At 36.0% G+C, this 19,817-nt stretch overlaps 1 protein-coding gene across 1 annotated transcript in view; it reads left to right on the forward strand.

Moving 5' to 3' along the window:
- The window catches only part of UBE3C (ubiquitin protein ligase E3C), a 79,525-nt gene that overhangs the window by 34,740 nt on the left and 24,968 nt on the right, over positions 1–19,817 (forward strand). Inside the window, exons 14-18 of the mRNA XM_074574136.1 lie at positions 2,028–2,132; positions 3,248–3,335; positions 6,706–6,803; positions 10,063–10,195; positions 13,886–14,133. Of these exons, the coding sequence (XP_074430237.1) occupies positions 2,028–2,132; positions 3,248–3,335; positions 6,706–6,803; positions 10,063–10,195; positions 13,886–14,133 (672 nt within the window). The remainder of the gene's footprint in view (positions 1–2,027; positions 2,133–3,247; positions 3,336–6,705; positions 6,804–10,062; positions 10,196–13,885; positions 14,134–19,817) is intronic.

The following is a 19,817-nucleotide window of genomic DNA, read 5'->3' on the forward strand; positions in this document are numbered from 1 at the left end:
CTAGTAATTTAATATTCTGGTCATTCCACTTAATTACGTTTTATGTAGTGTTGGGCTAAGTTGGTTCTGCTTTGGAGAGAAGGCATGCAACCCAGTGACAATTGTGCTTGAGATGTAGTAGTTGTTAGTTTGATATAGCTTGATATTTCTACTTTTTTTTTTTTCTGCATTGGAGGAAACTGCCCAGAAAAATCTTAAAATTGCAAAGACACCCTGATGACCATGATAACCGTTTTTCTCAACCTCCCAATTTTGTTAGAAGATGTGCATAGACTGGTTATCTATACAGTTTTCTCATTTTCTCTGTGGTTGTAATAATGATGGAATTTTGTCATTTGAGTTCCTAGTGAATGTAGTGATTTAAGCGGATGTGATTTTGGGTGTGTGAAGTATGGGTGTATGCATCATCACCCACTGTCATTCAGCTGATAAGCAACAATAGTGGGTGATGATGACCACTCCTACTAGGTGGTTTTCAGGTAAATGGTTATACCTCTGTTGGAAAAGGGCTTACTGACTTAACACACTGAAGGGCTTTGACTTAACACAGTTTGTAAATAATATGACAATAATACAGTATATAGTGCATATTAAATGCAAATTACAACCAGCCACCCCACACATGTATTTTTAGGACTGTAAGTGTTTTTTGTGCTGCTTATGGTGATCACCAGAAGAATATTTAGTAACCATGCTTTTTCTGGAACTGGTCGTTTTGTAATCTGCTTTCAGGCATGTGAGCTATAGCCCCTTCTTAGGAGTGGTTTTACTTTCTGAATCTGGTGTGTTGTATCCTTCAACGACACTACAGTAGGTTTTACTGTACAGTATAAACAACTGAGCTGGTCAGGGTAGGATTTAAGAGACAAGAACTTTGAGGGTACATTTTATTTGACAAATTGGTAGCCACTTCTGGATGAGATGATCTTTTTTTTTTTTTTTTTTCTCTGTTAGCTTTGAAAATACTAACAAGATATGCAATGACAAGAAAAGAAGCCTGTAGTGTCTCTTCAGATGTAGACCTTTACCCTTAAAAATGTCAGCATTGGTGTTTTCACATACGGATAATCCCCTCAGTGTCTGAAGAGGTGATAGCATCAACAGATACTTATGAATTCTCTGAGGCAACTTTAGCTGGAAATGCTTTAGTTAATGAAGCAACCAGAAGTAGTCAGTCTTTCATGGACTTTAGAGATGTATTTTTTGCTGTTATGTTTTGCTGGCCAATTTAGTGCTTCTGCCCTCTCCTCTACTTTCTGAAGTTGATGTTGGCTTTTATACAGTTTGGCCATTGAGAAACACATCCCACCATCTTGTGCTGACTAGTTAGTTCAGTTTATTGACTGTAGGCAGAAATACCCACTGTTTATTAGTTGCTCTCTCAGATTTGCTTAGCGTGGAAAGATACATGTGACCTTTGTTGCGAGATGGCAAGCAAAAGTTCCATTCTGTGGATCGTTTTCCTTGAAAAACGATGCGTTTAAGAATCCTCCTCCTTGTGGGCAAAGAAAACCTACAAATCACCCAAATTGTTTGTGATCTCAGTTTTGGAATAAGAGGTAGTAAAGAATAGCTGTCTTCTCTCTTCTAAAACACACATCTATTCACATGTTTAATGGTTCTGAAAACCTATATAAACAAAAAAGAAAAAAAACTATATAGAAGGCCATTGTATAAATTACCTGGTTAGGTGTTACTTTCTTCAAATAAGTAATTTAATGCTGGTAATGATTCGTTGAGGCTTAGGTGTTGCAGGGTAGTCCTAGGATTACTTAGTCCTAGGTAGTCCTAGTTCTTAGGTTTTGGAATGAGACTTTAATAACCCAATTTTTTGATGACTTACAAGTGAACCACAATTACTTACTTGCAGTCTGAAGTATTTGAGTGTAAGAGCAAGTTTTCTAAGTTACAAATAAGTAACAATTTCATACGTTACTGAAAGATTTTCTTAAGTTATTGCTTGTGGGTTATACAGTTTCATTCATAGTGCTAAATCTATATTGAATGTATGTGTTTCTGTCACGTAGGTCATCACAAACTTAGTGAAAATGTTAAAATCTAGAGATACAAGGAGAAATTTCTGCCCACCAAATCACTGGCTCTCAGAACAAGAAAACATTAAAGCAGATAAGGTAAGAGTAATATCCCTTTTCCACATAGCCTTACAGGTGCCAAAGTTTCAATAGTGGTGTTTGATTCCTGACTATTAATGATGTTGACGTTGCACAAATTTAGCATGGTTCAAAACCTGGAGTAATACTGCTTTTCTCTAATGTAGAAGTCTTGCATCTCTTAAGAAACTTTTATGTTAAATGACATTTCCAATCCATCAGTGGGCAAATTTTTCAGTTCTCTTCTGCATTTATAGCAGAGGGGAATTGAAAATCTGATAGCATTTTGTAGCATTTTATTTTCTAGGTATTTTAAGTGCTTCTCGTAATAATAAATGCTAAATAAAAGAATTGCTCTATAGTGAGGAAAAATCACCCTAGGTTCTCTTCCAAAATAAAAGAAAATTAAGTAGCATTTTCTGTACTTATCTCATTTAGAATTTTTTTGTTGCAAGAGCTTTTGAAAAAAATTACATTGTTGGAGCTTAATAAGTATGTATGTGCATGAAAAGAAAACACTAATAGGAATGTGCAAGTGCATCCTTTGAATCATTGAAAACTTGGATCTTAAGAAGTTATAATTACATCTCAGATCTAGTTACATCTCAGAGACTACTGTGCACTATTGGATGTCTTAACAATTGGAAGTTTTGCACGGAATAGTTGACAGTGAAATGTTCTGTTTATTTTTGATGATTGCACATTTGCTTGCCTTGTTCAAGATTTACATTTTGCTGCGTGACAGTTCTTTATAGTTCTTAGGAAGTAGTGCCTACACACCTTAGAGAAAGTAGCAGTAGTCTTAAAATGTGCTGCTAACCTGATTCTCAATGCAAAGTAAACAGAATTTATTTGATATCTCAAAATTCAAACTTAGCTTCTCTACTATCTTAAATACTAGAATTTAATATGACTTTGCATGGTATTTTTAAATAATACATGCACTTTCTATTACGTTGGTTCTAATTTTTCAGCTCAGCTTTAAGGCACAAGTATGAGGAGAAGTGATTAGAAACGAAGATACTTAGTCATGCAGACACTCTTGGATGTGACAATTTTATGTATTTACTATGTTGTAGTAAATTGTAATATGTAATTAGATAATGTTTAACTGTAAAATACTGCTAATTTATTAGGTTACGCAGCTGTATGTGCCGTCTGCTAGACATGTCTGGAGAGTCAGAAGAATGGGGAGAATAGGACCATTGCAATCTACTTTGGATGGTAAGATACTGTCTATGCAATTTTTACTTTATTGAGCTCCGTTTAGTATTTTCTATAAAAGTCTTAATGATAGTGAAAAGCAGGGCAATCTTTCATAATTTTGTTTCAGCTATTTTAAAAAATGTGTTTGTATACACATGTGAGTGTATGTCTTTAGAGTATTTAATGTATAACAGCTTTCCCCAAGCTTCTACTGCGGAGGGGAAATGATGAGGTGGACAAATGATATGTGTTAAAAATATATGTATTAATGTGTATAAAAGGCAGTTGCATAAGATACAAAATTAGTAAAATTGCAGAAGATAGAAAGCATTGAGGTTTTGGTTTTACTATATACTATAAAGAAACTTCTTTATTATATATTAAACTGTAACAAACAAGCTTTAGGTACTATGATGAGTATTAATTGCAGTTTATAAATATTGCCTCTAATTAGAAAAGGCAGAAATGTAACCCCTTGAATTACTCAAAATATGGAATTCCCAAAGAGCAATGAGAGAACTGGACCAACTTAGCAATTAGGGTAAATTTACACTAGTTTAGTTGTGCCAATATACTTTCTCAGGTAGGCAGTTTTTCTTTCCGTTTTTCATACCTTTATATCTTCACTATTCTAGAATTTTACCTGGCGATGCTCAGGTAAAATAATAATTAAATCACTAATATTTGTGAAGATTTAATAATGAATTAAAAATGGAGCCTTTAAACAGCAAATTGATTCATCTGTGAGAGTCCGTATTCTCTTTCAAGATGGTGTAATCTGCTTGAATATCTTAGCCAGATACAGTAGATCATTTAGAGAAGACCGTAGCCTTTGAATGCTGCCGTAGAGTTGTACAGAATTAAGGGCTTTGTCCAAGGTTGAAATGTAAGGACTCCTTAAAATTATATTTTTTATTTGAATAGCTATGATGGTAGGAGTTTACATTGATTACCTTGTTACTCTAGTTCCCAGGAAACAACTAGTTGGTCCAGTGTAAGTACTCCTCAGAATTTTGAATTGAATATTTTTTCAATTTAGTTTCTTTCTTTGGAAATTGCCTATTCTAAGCAACTGATAATATGAAATCTTAAAAGCAGATGTTTTAGCAAAAATTGCCAGGCTTCAACGGGCCTGTATCCTCTATGCCTTATGGACTCTACATCAGTAATCCCTCTTTTTTCCATTGACCTACATGGCTCTTGACAGCTGTGTTGTCGTGATGCTCTCCACTGTCAGACCTGTTCCACATTTACTACTCCCAGATTCTCCCCCATGCTACTAGTCTACTAGGCTCCTTCCCCTCACGCATAACAGTACCTTGTGCTCTCTCCTTTTTCTTCTTTCCTGTAATAGCACCAGTTCCCTCTGTTTCATTAGCTGCCTTGGTCTGGACAGTTGGTAGATAAGGAATTCACGTGCTGGGGCTGGTGCGGAGCAGCTACATACCCCCGTTTGGCTGGCTGGCTGTCAGACAAGCTGACATACTGAACAGAGCAGATAACTGAGCTGCTCTTGCTGTTTCTGGAATCAGGTCACTAAAGGAATTTCTCTTCTCTATCCAGTTGAAAATTTTCACAAAACTTAGTATTTTTGAATCTCCTATTTGTCACAGTTAAAATTCTGCTGGTTATCTCAAAAGGCGTGTTGGAGGCAAGATGGTGAGGAAAGATGATGCAGTGTGTTCATGTAAACCTTGTTTTCATATGAAATTGGGATAAAAAAAGTGCAGTCAACACGAATGTGTGAAAACAAGCAGGTATCAATGTGCACCTGACTTGTTTAATCCCACTTGACTCCATATGGGTTAAAGCCAATTAGCATGAAAGTACTGCTGAATCACATATGGTCATGTTTATTTGTGCTTTTTCATTTACTTAAATGGCAGACTCGTGAATTCTAAATGCCCTCTGTATTGATGACTCCATCCCATATTTCTCTTTAAAGAAAGAAGCTGTGATGGAGAAATGCAGATAAAATTGACTAATTGACTGGAATAATTGAACTGTCGAAGTCATGTAGTAGTTTACCTTTGCTGTACATGCACTTTTTATTTAAAATGCTTTTAACCCTTAGCTTAATAGGCTGCATACATTGACTTTAATTAAAAATGTTTACTAAGTAAACTAAGTGTAGTCACAGATAAGCATTTTATCAGAAATTCCAAAGGCTTGCAATGTTGAAACCTGCCCCAGATGAACATACATCAAGTATAGTGATGTTTTGGATCACATCATGTTAAATTGGTGCTTAACATATCCCTACTTAAAGTGCTTTGAGGGGTAAAACCACCACCACCAACATTGAAGTGATGTCGAGTTGCAGAAAGGCAGCAAGATGCTAGTCACCACAGGTAGGAGCCAAAGGAAGAACTTGAAACAGTCATCATAAACTCCCAGATGGGTATTAACGTGAAGCATTTACTTCAGTTTTGTAATATGATCTATAAATAGTCTAGACTCTGGAGCCTTTTTTTGAGAAGATTGTTATTAAACATGAAAATTAAACAACTAAGGAGTAGTGGGTTTTGTTTCCTCTGTAGACTGAAGCTAGGTGGACCTTTAACTACAGTGCCTAGTCAGTGAGCAAGACCATTTTTTTTTTTGCTGCAGTTAATTAACTTACAGTCAGATACATGCTCAGCAACTGAGTTTCTTCCCGTGAAGTTAGAGCAGGATTGTCACCTGTACTGTGCGTCACCCGAAGTTGAGTTGTTTCCTAAAAACATCCTCTGTGAGTGTAAGAAGGTTCAAAGGAGCTTCGTGGCAGCTTGGGAACTGCACACGATTGAGTCTCTCTGCTCTGGCTTCTTGAATTAATTTCTTAAGAACTTTTTTCTGAAGCACATTATACAATTTCTTGATTTTTATTTTCACTATTTCTGCAGTGACTGGGATTTAATGTGATCACTGTGACCTTGCTGTTGGGAGAGAAAACCCATTGAAATAAATGTTATCTTTCTGTTGGTTTCATTAGATTTGCATTAATTCTTAGTTTTTATGCCTAAAATGATTTGATTGTAGGTGTTGTAGTTGAAAGCACAATACCTTTAAACTATTTTGATCACTGGGATGGGAATATTGTGTATTTAATTGAAAAATTAAAATGTCAATTATAAGAAAATAACTTTTTTTTCCCTTCTGAATAAATTAAAAATACAGGAGTACTTATTTTTATACACGTTTTGTTTTCAATGTGTTTTCACTACTTGTATTTCAGTTTGCCCGTACAAACTAATGTTTAGAGAAAGGTAAGGCTTTGTGTGACTGTTAAAGCAAATAATCTATTTTAATGGATGTATGTTTATGCAAAATAAATTGAGTCACTTTATACAACTGCTTAAAAAAATGTTCTTTCAAAAATTTTTAAAATTGTCATTTCTATTTTAAGTGGGTTTGGAACCAGCACCTCTTTCTGTATCTGAAGAACGGCAACTTGCAATTCTGACAGAGCTACCTTTTGTAGTTCCTTTTGAAGAAAGAGTAAAGGTACCTAATTTCTAATTTAATATGCATTTGGCTTTTTAGTTTTTTTATTTTCAATAAGTGTAAAAAGAGGACTTAGCTAAGTAGAAACCGGATTGTTTCCCTACAGAAGGATGTGACAGGCTGTACTGTTCAGTACTCACGTGTCAGCTGAACATTTGAAGTTAATTACTTTTCTTTTCTTTTACTAGTTATATTAGCCTTTGTAATAATTGTATTAAAATTAGAAACATGTATTCGAAGATATGAGAGCAGTTGTATGTTTATAATGAACTGCAGTCCTGATTCAATGATTGATCTACATGATCGCACCCTCTTGTGGTAAGCAGAGCACTAACTAGTTGTGTATCTGTAATAAACAGATTGCAAGGTCAAGACTGGAGACTTTTGTGCAGTGGGTGGATTTACTCAGAATGAGATGATGGATGTCCATTTTGGGGAAAGTAACGCCTAGAGATTAAATTTCTGCATTCATAGCTGAGTAGCTGAACTTTAATAGAGTATGTGGTTTAAAACTTGCAAGATTCTTGTATTACTGGATTTGCTTTTGAATGTTTTCTAAATTTTAAATATGTAATTGTTAGTTCTGTTCCCTATTCCAGTTTGCATCATATTTTTTTTTAAAGCTATTACTCTGTTACACACAGTTTCTTTTCTGAACTGCTTTTGTTGTCAACAGTATCAATTACTTAATGTTTCCAAGACAATTCAGGGAGCAGTTTTTAAGTTGCAAGACACCATCAGGGGAATGAAGAATAGTTCCACAGGGAAAATAAATCAGTATTTGTCAAAAAACACAGTGACAGCTTTGGTAGAAAAGGAGTGGTTTTTTTCCAAGCTTCTATGAAACATGCGTTCCAACAAAACATCTCAATACCATATGGCAATATTGCACTAGGATTACAGGGAAACAATTGGAAGTGAGCTCAAGCAGGGGTCTCTATGTCATGATTTAGTCACTGTCTACAACATCTGGACTTCTTAAAGTTTTGTTGAGATGCATATATGTTAAGTTTCTGGAATTCATAAAGCCTTATTTGGTTTTACCACAAAAACTGAAATAACAATTGGATGAGAGCTTGGAAAGAAGGATAAAGCTATAGACTGAACTTTTCTACTTCAAAGAGGCGATCCTCTTATACTGCTTTTTGGACGAAGTATGATCCTTTTTATTTAATAGTGGGTCTCAACATCCTTTTGGAGTCTCCTGCTGCCCCTGTAAAACAACTTGAAGTAAGAGAGGCAGATATACCTTATTGTGGTCATCTTGTTGGTTTTGGTTTGTGTTTGTTTTTTCTTTTTTTTCTTTCAATCAGTTGCCATCTATTATGCTGTAATTTAATGTGGTAATACAGCTCGGTGCTGTTTCCATGTGTCCTTTCATTTTCTGACTTCATGAGACTTTTTTACCTTGAATTACCAGGTACTAGATACTCTTAAGCAATTACTGAGTCCAGTTTCTTGGTAGGCTCTTCAGCCTTCTGACCCTGGGGGATGTTATCCTCTTTAGCCTTAAGGCACATTAGTGTGCACCTTTCAGTCTACTATTTGCCTGTGGGCGGTAATGAATCCAATTTTTATCAAGTGCCTTGATTCTCACTTACTTAAGCCATACTTTCATCAGCTTGCCTATGGTGATGTTAATTCCTATCGTGTGTACTTCCATCAGCATTGCTTACTTTTCTATGTGTTAGTCTGAAGTAATTTTAAGTGCTTCAGTTATGCGTTAGGGTTCTTATTTTCAGGAGTAACGTATGCATGAGCATTGGATTCTGTAGGAGTCCAGACTCTGTATCAAGAAGAATTTTGCTATTAGACATACCTCCAAACAATTATTTCCATCTACTGTTTTGTAGTAATAGTTAATACACTGTATTTAGCCATGCCTCAGGAAAGAGAATGGTGGTGAGCATGTTCTCATGCCCTGTACATGAAAAGAAGGCATCTGTGGCTATGCATCTTGATGTTGTAGAACTGTAGAAAAATTTAGGTCAGAAGGGACCTCTGGAGTCCACATCCTTCCTCATGCAGGAATAACTTCAGAGTTGGATCAGGATGTGCAAGGACTTGTCCAGATGAGATTTGACTATCTCCGAAGATGGAGATTTCGCAGACTCTTCGTGTAACCTCTTCCGATACTTAATTGCTCTCATTATGGATATTTTTCTTTTGATTCATTCAGCATTTCTCCTTCTGCAGTTTATGACTGTTTTCTCTTGTCTTCCTCCTGTGTGCACTAGGGAAGAATCTGGCTTTGTCTACCCTATAGTCTTCCTCCTTGGAGACTATTTCCTCCACTAGCTACAGTTGTCCATAGAAACAGTAGATTTGAGACCTTACTCTAGCTTTGTCTGCTGTTGTCAGATTTTCCTCTTTCATGGTAAATTTGTTGTTTTTAAATGTCCCTGGAGACTCTTACTTAATCTTCCTGATTAAGAAAGCAGTCTGTGATATGGGGAGATTACATCCCTTGGAAAATGTGCTAGGCTGCTTACTGAATATGGGAAAGATGCAAGAGGATGCAGTAAACAGACAGTCGCTGGACTGAGGGTATATTGAACAGCGTTGTACTTTAGGCAACCCCCTCCCATGCTACATCTTGGTGTAGAAACATGATTAGCTACAGTTACTCTTCAGGTGAACTGTAACAGGTTCCTGTTGTGAAGACTTGCAAAGGGACAATGTGTGAAGTTTGATTTGTACTTCAGCTGCATTCTTGTTTTGAATTGGTGTGATGCTGTGGTTGTTTAACGTGGTAGTGCTATCCACTGTTTTGCTTTGAATTATTTGTTTGCTGCTCCTGAGAGGAGAACTGATATCTAATTTCTTGTTACTGGGAGTGTTCCTAAGTGTTATAAAAAATGACTTAGCAGTTTTGAGGATTGCCTCTGTGTGCGCAAAATACTCATGTGACCTTTTCCCTTTGTTTTTGAATACTTTGCGTTGCAGAACTGTGAAAGTTAGGGAGGGGAAACTGGAATAACTGACACAATGTCTGTAGATGTGCCCCTCTATGTAAAAAGAACTGAGGATGATATCTTAGCACGGAAAATGTTTTTTGCATGTCTGTCCCCTCTCCTTCCCTCCCCTGGGATATGGCTCTGTATTATGTTCCCGCAGCTCAGTGAGAGAGAAGACAAATCACTTGAAAGTGAGTGCCCAGAAGCAGCTCAAAGGATAGTAATAGTAGTGAATAACCATCTCTCATTGAATATTTAGGTCTGCACAATGATATGATTTCTTTTTTTGCTCATTTTAACAGATTTTTCAAAGACTGATCTATGCTGATAAACAAGAAGTTCAAGGAGATGGGCCATTTTTGGATGGAATTAATGTGACTATCAGAAGAAATTATATTTATGAAGATGCTTATGATAAACTTTCTCCTGAAAATGGTAGGTTTACAATTAAGTTCTGATCCGCTTGTTTAAAACATTCAGCCATTCTTACCACATAGTTACGTATTTCCTTACTTGACTAGGATGATAAAGTATATAATCTCTGAGGTGTGAAAGTTCTTACAAAGTTAAATTTCCTTGTTTTTACGTAAAGTAATGCTCATCCACATTCTTTTTGATTATTGCAGTCTCATTATCTTTAACACACCCTTCCTTAGTTTAAACCTACTTCTGTGGGGCTTTTCTTCCCATTTACTTGTCCAAATAACTCTACTTTGTATGTTTATCTATGTAGTTTATTATATATTACCTGCTTTGGTAATCTATGTCAACAAAAATATCCAGACTGCACAAGATTTACTAGGTACAGTGTGGCTGATAAAGATAATGCAGTGCACTTTGTAGTGATAGTACGTAGTAGTATATATTTGCCACATTGATTTACATCATACCTTTAATGTGAATTTGTGTGAGAGTAGCTGCTCTAGAAGCCAAAGTTCCAATGTAGGTGAAACCTGGCAAAATAAAGTCCTTATTAGTTATAAGGTATTTTTGCACATGAAAAGAATATTTGCCAAATACTTGAGGTTTGCCATGTGAATCTTAACGTGCTGTGCCATGTAATTTCCCTCCTGGAGAACTACTTAGTTTACAGAGGAAGAAGAGGTGTTGGTATTCTTGGGCAGTATGAAATTACTGGAGATCACTCCTTTTCTTAATTTCCTTTACTCTGGTAATGTTAAAGATACTATTCTATATATAAACAGGATTTTGTATTTCAATACCTGTGTTTAAAGCTGTAACTATCTAAAAGAGGTACATTCAGAATAATTTTAAATTAAGTACAAATTACGTTCTCCTGGTTTTGGAAGGTTTTAAAAGCTAATCAGGAGATGTCACTGTATAATCATCTGGATATTATATGTGCAGTTGACTTGTTCAGCCTCTTTCCTAGTGGTTGGGAATAGTTTCATCATACTGAGTTTAGTATAAGTCATTAACTGATTTCTTAAAAAGAGAAAGATGAAATGGAATTGGAATATAGAAAAAATTGAGTCTGTTGCATTCCCCCTCTCTCTCCCCCAAATGTATGAAAATACAATTCAGACACTGCAGTTTAAGCTTTGGAATAATGCAATGTCAAGTAACAGGCAAGTCAACTTATTTGTTTAATAAGAAGGTAGCTTTAAATGAGAAACACATTTTCTGTGAAGACTACATTTTGACTTACTGTAGTTTTATTAAACTACGAAAGCAGTTTTAGAATGCGTGTTTCCTCAACTTAATCTACAGTCTGACAGTCTGGGGTACTGGCATGTACACCACCTTTAGCGAGGTCACAGGCAATGTGAAATTGAGGAGAATAGTCAATATACTGAAAGGTCAGGTTACTGCTCAGACGGCCCTTAACAGGCTGAAGAAAAGGGCTTACTGAAACCTCATGAAGTTTAGGAGAGACCAAAGCAAAATCCTTTACCTGGGCTGTAATAACTCCATCTGGCAGCACAGACTGAGCACTGACTGGCTAGAAAGCTGTTTTCAGTAAAGGACTCTGGGCTGCTTAGTGGACAACACATTGGACAAATAAAGAGTTCCCCTTGATGAAATGAAAGCTAACTGCATACTGGGCTGTATTAGCAAGAACGTAGCTCACAGTTTCAGCACCAGTTAACTGTGTCCAGCTGTGGGCTTCCCAGTACAAAAAAAAAAAGACATTAACATACAAGAATGTGTCCTCTAGAAGGCTGCCAAGATGATACAGGCGACTGAAGCACATGGCATATGAGAAAAAGCTGTTATCACCACAGCTGGGAGGTTACAGAAGCCAGTTTGCATAAGGTGCAATGGTGACACGTGCAGCAGTGGTGACATGTCTTCCTTAGGAAGAAAATTACTCATAAAACAGTGACAAGGGAGTATCAAATAAGCTTATAGCAAGCAATGGACGTGGAGTAATCTCTAGGTGAAGATTTCTGTCTTGTTTACAGGTACAGAGAAGCCATAGTGGTAGTTGGCCATTGAAGTCCGAAAATCTGTTTTTCTGCATGTGTGCATGACACACCATGTATACATTCTCTGAGAAGTGAGCTGTTCAAAGTTAATGTTTCCATAGTACCTTAACTGACATCATTAAGAAAACAAGCTTGGAATAGCAGAAATGTACTAGGTTGGTTCTTGTGGGTTTATATTTTTATTTGGTTGTCATATGCTTAATAATGTGCAAACATTTCTGAATTATTTTTTTTCCTGTGATTGGAATTTTCATATTCCATAATAGCCTCCAGTGGACTCCAGTAACAGCTTAGTTTCATTCTTGCTGTTTGAGTTATAAAATTGAGCTCTTCTTTTCAGAGGTTGCACTAACTTGGGGTCCACCTCTACCTGGTCACCTGTTTTGACATGTGAATTTGTTTTAGGACCATTTTTCCCTCCTTGCTATGAATCTGGTTGGCAGTACACAGAGGAAGATACAAATAACTGATTTTCTTCGTAAGGCTTCCAAAAGCATTAAAGCAACATTTTCCATATATAAAAGTTTTAACTCTAATGCTCAATATCTCGGGAATTTCCAGACAAAGCATGTTGGTATGCTTGAGAGTCTCTCTTGCCACTGGAAGCGTATTCTGTTTTCATGTTTTGAATGGTGACCTATTGCAGCACCTGTGGCTAAAAATGGCCATCCTGTATTTCCAGCCAGTAGAATTTTGGTGCAGAAGAGCATTTCACTTGAATGAATAACTAATAAGTAATTTTTTAAACTAGCTGACTGTGAATGGGAGGTTACTAGTAGATGTAGAGGCGTTTGCTAATGGGTGAGTGCGAGTAAGACACTCAGTGGTTCAGCAGAAATTATGTTGCTACAAAGTGCTGAAGATTCTTCCATGGACATCAGCTGTCCATCCATAATGTGTGCATTTGTAGCACATGGAAGCAGTAGAAGGTTTTATTGTTACTGGTTTATTACTGGTTGCTTTGCTGGGACGCAAGTGCAGTCAGTGCAAGGGTTCAATTAAAAGCTGTGTATTTGGTTAGATCTTTGGAAGCCTTCAGTGAACTGAGGTAAAAGGTCCTCCTTCTCTGTTACGTATACATAGTTCAAGGACCAAATACTGCTTGATGTCTCAGGTAGCAGCACTCTATGAAACAAGCAGAATACCTACTTTCAGAACGTGTCCATCTCTACCACACCTTGCACACTGGAATTACATGACATAGCAGTGAGTCCAAAGTGTCAAAAATACTGAGTTCAACTTCAAAGAGTATTATTTAATGGTGTAGCTTTAACAGTCAGCCCCTCTAAGGGAATGCAGCGTGTGTTGACGGTTCCTTCAGACAGGAGAAAGCTGAACCTTGCATTCACAATATTTTCTATAAATAGAATTTTACAATTATTCTTGGGCCTCTTTAAAATATTTTGTAAGATTTCTTTTTCTTCCCCTATCCAATGTTTTTCCACTCGATTTTTTTGATGACTCTGAAAGCAAGATCCTTTGTATAAAGTGAGTTTAACATACTGAGTATTTCAAAATTCTAGTAACATATTTTTGCTACAGTCCTATTTACTAGTTCAATTTTTTATATATAGTTAGTGTAGGTATGTTTGTATGTGTAGTTACATGTGTTTTTATCCAAACAAAATTCAAGCAGATAGTTGTATTTGAGTTTGTCTCTCTCCTTTCTCTGCAGAACCTGACCTAAAAAAGCGCATTCGTGTTCACTTACTTAATGCGCATGGTCTTGATGAAGCTGGTATTGATGGTGGTGGAATTTTCAGAGAATTTCTGAACGAACTCCTTAAATCAGGATTTAACCCTAATCAGGGATTTTTTAAGACCACCAATGAGGGACTTCTTTACCCTAACCCTGCTGCACAGATGCTTGTTGGAGACTCTTACGCCCGACATTACTACTTTCTTGGAAGAATGCTTGGAAAGGTAAAAACAGTGTTGTATGATATAAAGCTTTAGCAGTACTGAAATTATTCAGTAATGTTTTTTTCTTTTTAGATTGGGGTAGGTGGGGAAAAATGGTGATTTTTCTAGAATCGAGGTAAAATAACTTTCAGATGTTGAATTTGAACATTATTTCCTCAAATCACACAAATTTCTGGTTCATTTTAATAAGTTACATACTTGAGAAGTACAGAGAATTTGAGATAGCCTGACTTGCCAGTTAAGCAAAGCGCGCGTATGTCTACTTCTGTGTTTAACCTCTTGCTTGAAGTTAAGTTGATCGAAGCCAATAGAACTGCTCTGCTTATGGTGGTTTTTAACGTGGAGCTTTCTGGAATTTGACTGCAGTGATATTTTCATCATTTTCAGAAAAAAACAGTTTCTATTTGCATGAGGTATATAATACTTGCTAGCATTTAAAATTTGCTATGAGCATTTACCATACTTAAGAGCCATATGCAAATTAACTTTTACTTATTCTGCTTCGGTTTTCCTATATCTTGCATCTTTCTTGAGTTTTAGTGCTTGATATTTTTGGTGTTGTGAGTGAATGTTCAAAGACTAATACCTGTTGAGCTAGATGAAGAATGAAGGTAGGGCGGAGAAAAAAAAAGAGGGAAAACATTACAAACATCCATTACATTCAGTTTTCTTTTATGGTCAGGTTTAGTACTGAGGCTATTTCCTTCTAACCCTTGAAATAATTTTTGCTAATAATTGTGAAACAAAGTTTGGAATACAAATTCCACTTCAGAAAAAATGTATTGATTGCTACTCAGCTGTCTAAAACAGAAGGTATTTAAGATGTAAAAGTCCCATTTTACTGCCTGAATTATTTTGGAGGCTAAAATCCTGCTGACTTGCAGTGAGATTTAACATCTAGTTGGATGTCCTTTTAGTGTAGTTGGAAGCGGTTTAAGAGGATGTTGTTGGCAAACTCGAGTTGTCAAAACAGAGTGCTGTTCTTTAGAGTTGATTTAGATTAAACTGCCACTTTGTAGGCAAATTCACTGCTAATGCATCCTAGCTATTGCAATATCCAGACTTACTAAATAATGAAAATTTCAAATCAGCCATTTCAAGAAAATAATCTTTGAAGGATGTTCCCGCTCTTAATGGGAGATGGATTCAGTACTAATACAATAGTGTGTAATTACGACCGATGTTACATATCCAAGGCTTCATTTTCTTTCTACATCTATATATTTTTGGAGTGGGGAAGCAAATACTGCTGTGGTATTGTGAGGAAGTTACTCCACAAATGTTTACCTAGGAATGAGGCAGGGCTCAATTGTCAAGGGGAAGTTTGAAACATTATTTAAAAAAAAATTGTAATTTTTTAATCTTTAATTTCCTCTGTCAGAACAACACATTGCCTTCTGTAATTGGATTTCAAATATTAGCATAAAGGCAGAAGTTGCAAAATGTGTTTAATCTCCCATAGCGTGCTACAAGTATAGTTTTGGTTTTGTCTTTTTAAAATCAGAGGATCTATTATTTAACATTTTGAAAGCATAAATTGTTTCTGTATTTGCAGTGTATTTACATAAGGTAAGAATTGACAGTGTTACTTAATAATTACCCCTGCCCAGGTGCACAGACACCTTTTTAGGAGTGTATTTAGAGACTTGATGAATTAAACAGAAAGATAAGGCACGACCATACTATTCAAAACCTGCCAGTATTGTGATCTTGGTTATGTTATTGAATACTCACTCATCCATTTTCAAAAATGTGTCCATTTTATGCTTTGCACAGGGTTATTTGAGAGCAATAGTGGATTATTAAAAGCCCCTTTGTAAACAAAATAGATATAATGCAAAGGAAGCAATCAGGCATCCACAGCAATTTCTTATTTGTGGAAACCAGTATGTAAAGAGTGCTGCTACCAAAAACTCTCACGTAAGAAGTTTCCATGTTATCAGAAAACAAATACATTAAAATATAATAATTTATAGAAATTCTCTGTCTCTTGGTAACCATTTCATACTAATATCCAAATACATTTAACTCTCAGTACCGTAGGATTTACACCTAATTCAGTTTTTCTTCTCGGGAAGTTTCTAACAGCTTGACATCTTCTGTGTTGATTACTCAGTTCAGAAGTAGAAACATCTGAAAATTTAAAGCTTAGATTTAAAAAAGGTGTATCTAAATTATTTTAACCCTAGATAAATAATTGACTGTTTGGGGTGTATTTTTGTAGTTAGTGAAGAAATTGAAATCTAAATGCTATGCAAACTGCATGGCTGTCCATGCAACTCCTACTGATCACTGATGAGCAAAACATCTTGTAGAGATAATACCATGTCATCATGTAATTGCATATGTTGTCTGAAATCATGCTTTAAAAAAAGCAGAAGTGAGTTTGCTTAAACAACAGCTACTCAAACACTTCCAAGGTTTACATTTCTCAACTTTCAGTGACTTTACTCTGTAATGTAAATATTATTTTAACATTGGTAGCTTTTAGGCTTTTTCCTTTCTCTTCCTTAAAAGTAAAAGCTCGGTGCTTGGTTCAGTAAAAGCTGCACAGCTCTGGCAGCAGCCTCACACCGCTGCCGGGACTTGAAACTGGACCCTTGCTGTTTCCCCCACTGGAAGCACAGCAGTGACTTTGAGTCCCAGGCTTCCTTACCACATGCAGTAGTTCTCTCAGCGCTAACAATCTTTCCACGTGCGGACCTTCCTGCTGCAGCTTTGGCAGTGTTGTGGACTTGGCTCACAACACCACAAAGGTTGTCACCCTGGCAGGCCTCCAAAATGTTGAGCAATGTAGCCAGAGAAGGGAAGTTTGGAAGCAACACCTGAGAATCTCAAGTGAGGATTTTCTCTGTGCCGATTCTTGAATGGTCTGCTGTAAATCTGGAAAGAGGGAAACAATGGTTAACCATTTCAGCCAAAGCAGCGATCGGTAGAAAAGTAGCAGATACAGAATTAAAACCTGAACTTCACCATGTTGAGACCTTATCTCTGATTTTTATACCATATTATCTGTCTCCATTTCCAGCTAACATTTGCATTTATTATTAATGTGACAGACATTGTGGAAAAAGATATTCTTTGCATTTGGAGTTATTTGACTTCAAGTAGATAATTCTTATGATAATGTACTTAGATTTCATGAAATATTAGCATTAGTTTAAGAATATGGCAGGAAGTCCATAGAAAGATTAGAGTGATAACTTTTATTATTTCCTCTTCTTCCTTTTTGATGTCAACCTGCTAGTTCTGGCATGTATTAAGTTTTGCAATGATTGTCTTTGCACCCTTAAAAAGTGGCTTTCTGACACTAGAGATTTTTGTCTAATACACTCAGCGTTTTTGATTATACGGAATTCAGCCATCTCCATTTCTCTTCTCTTATTCCAGCATATCGAAGAGCACTAGTGAGTCATGCGTTCATGTTGCTGAAGCACTTATACACTATCCTTGAAATACATTTTTAAGTCTCTTTTCTTAAGCAATAGAATCTGTAGTCCTTGGAAAACACTGAATATTATATTATATAATATTATTATGAATATTTTATTGATGACGGTTTAAGTTGTTTATTTTCATATGACTTTTTGTACGTTACTGTACTGATTTAAAATATAACAGACTGCTCTGTGCATATAACAGACTGCTCTGTGCACACATCTAAATGTTGTTAAACATACTTAATTGCAAAAAAAGTTGTAAAATGAAACATTAGCAAGGTAATAGTAGAACAAATACAAATTTTATTACCCTAGTAGTGAATATGTGACCGTTAATTATTGATTAGATTATTTTTCTATATCTTAGAGAGTGTGCCTTGTCATTCCAGTTTGTAACTTTGAATAGAGCTGTGATAGATCATTTGTTGTTTGAGATATTATTCCTGGCTGGAAGGTACAATTCTAAGATTACTGGTGTCTACAGTATCCATTTTGCAGAAAAACTAAAGTAGTTCTTAATCATCCTGGGGCCTTATCTAAAGTGGATTGAATTAGTGGGAGTCTTTTCACAGCAAGATCTGGATCAGTTCCTAAACTCTTAAATCATTAATAAACTGCACATACGGAGTTAAAACCTTCAAGCAAAATGTTTCTGATAACATATTTGTGTGCCCCTTTTGCACCAAAAGCTTATAGAGAGAAAACAAAGCAAGAAAACGCTACAACGAGAAGAACTGGGGTTTGTGTAGTCGACTATTCGATAGGCTGGTGCATCATGCATTGCGCTGCTGCTCTTCCTGGTTCTCTGACTGTTGAAGGGTTTTTTTTGTTGGACTTTTTTTTTTTTTTCCCCTTCTGATTTTTAGACTACCCTTTCCCTTTGCTTATTGTCCATTTAATTAAGATCCACTTTAGCTTGGCTAAATCAGTGCACTCTTAATTGATTTGTGCTGCAGCCGCAATTGATACTACTAGTACCTACAAAGGTAGGTATGGAATTACTGATGTTGATACAAAGAGCAGGTAATTTGTATAATTTTTTTTGTTTTATTAATATCAGTTACCCTGCACATGATTTTGTAGACTCAGCGTTTTGCTTAAAAGCAAGTTAGCTGTTTGTCTCTGAAAATCCTGAATCATCTGAAATGGAATCAAAATGGAATTTACTATGTAACGTGGCGTGCTCTTTTAATTATGCACTTAGAGTGCAGAAACACAATCATAAGAGAGTGAAATTGATACCTTATGGAAGTTATTTCAAGATTTATGAATGTAGATGTAAACTAATCTGTATATATTTTCTGACACTGTTATTCAGCCTGACAATTCCTTTGTGTACTGGTTCATTTAACATAACCAATTATCTTTTGATTACAAATAGCTATGTTAGTACTAACCCTGTAAATATATGTCTACCACTAAAAGACTACTGAAATGTGGTATTTTAACTCTAAATCTTTAGGAAGGAAAAGTGTGTATTGATGGATTGCGATATTTATTGGGTCATAATGTATTTAAATTTTCTTTAATGCATATGTTAGTGATTGTTTACCGTGATAAAGTGCATAGAGGTCTCTGCAAGGAGTTCTGCATGGAAAGAATTACCTCATGTCAGTGGTCACTCCTCAATTAAAAGTTCCATTAGCAGATGATTCCTGCTTCTGGTTTGTGTACTGATTGCATTTTATTGCCTCTAAATCAGGTTCCTAGACAGGGAATAAATAAACAGTTAAGAGTGTGTGGTAATGGTATCCTGATCTTTTTTCACAGTTGGGAACACCTACGTCCATTTCAATCAATTAGGTTTGGAATATTTACTGAAATTCTTTATTCTATTTGAACTGTCTTCAAAAATGACTAATTTCGCAGCTATTAAAATACAGATTTATCTTAGAAGCATATCCAGAGGTTAGTTGTATAGTAGTAAATGTTTCGTTTTTTCAGAAGATTAGAATAAGGAGGAGATGTCCTCCTTTATCTTCAGTTCTCACTAAATTATGTTTAAATTTGAGACAAGAAAAATCTATTAAGCCTTTACTGGAGCTTCAGTAGTGCATGACAACTATCTGTTATCCGTTGCATCCACAGGTACCTCTAGTCCTTCCCTCTCTCCTGCCCCTCAAAACCTCCCAAATGACATTGACAGCGATTTATATCACTTATATGGTGTAAGTTACAGAGATAACTGTTCCTATTAAAACAGAAAGAAAGTACCAAGCGGATGGAATGGTGGTTTTCTGCAAC

This window comes from Larus michahellis, chromosome 2 (genome assembly GCF_964199755.1).
Source record: "Larus michahellis chromosome 2, bLarMic1.1, whole genome shotgun sequence".
In the NCBI taxonomy this organism is placed as follows: domain Eukaryota; kingdom Metazoa; phylum Chordata; class Aves; order Charadriiformes; family Laridae; genus Larus; species Larus michahellis.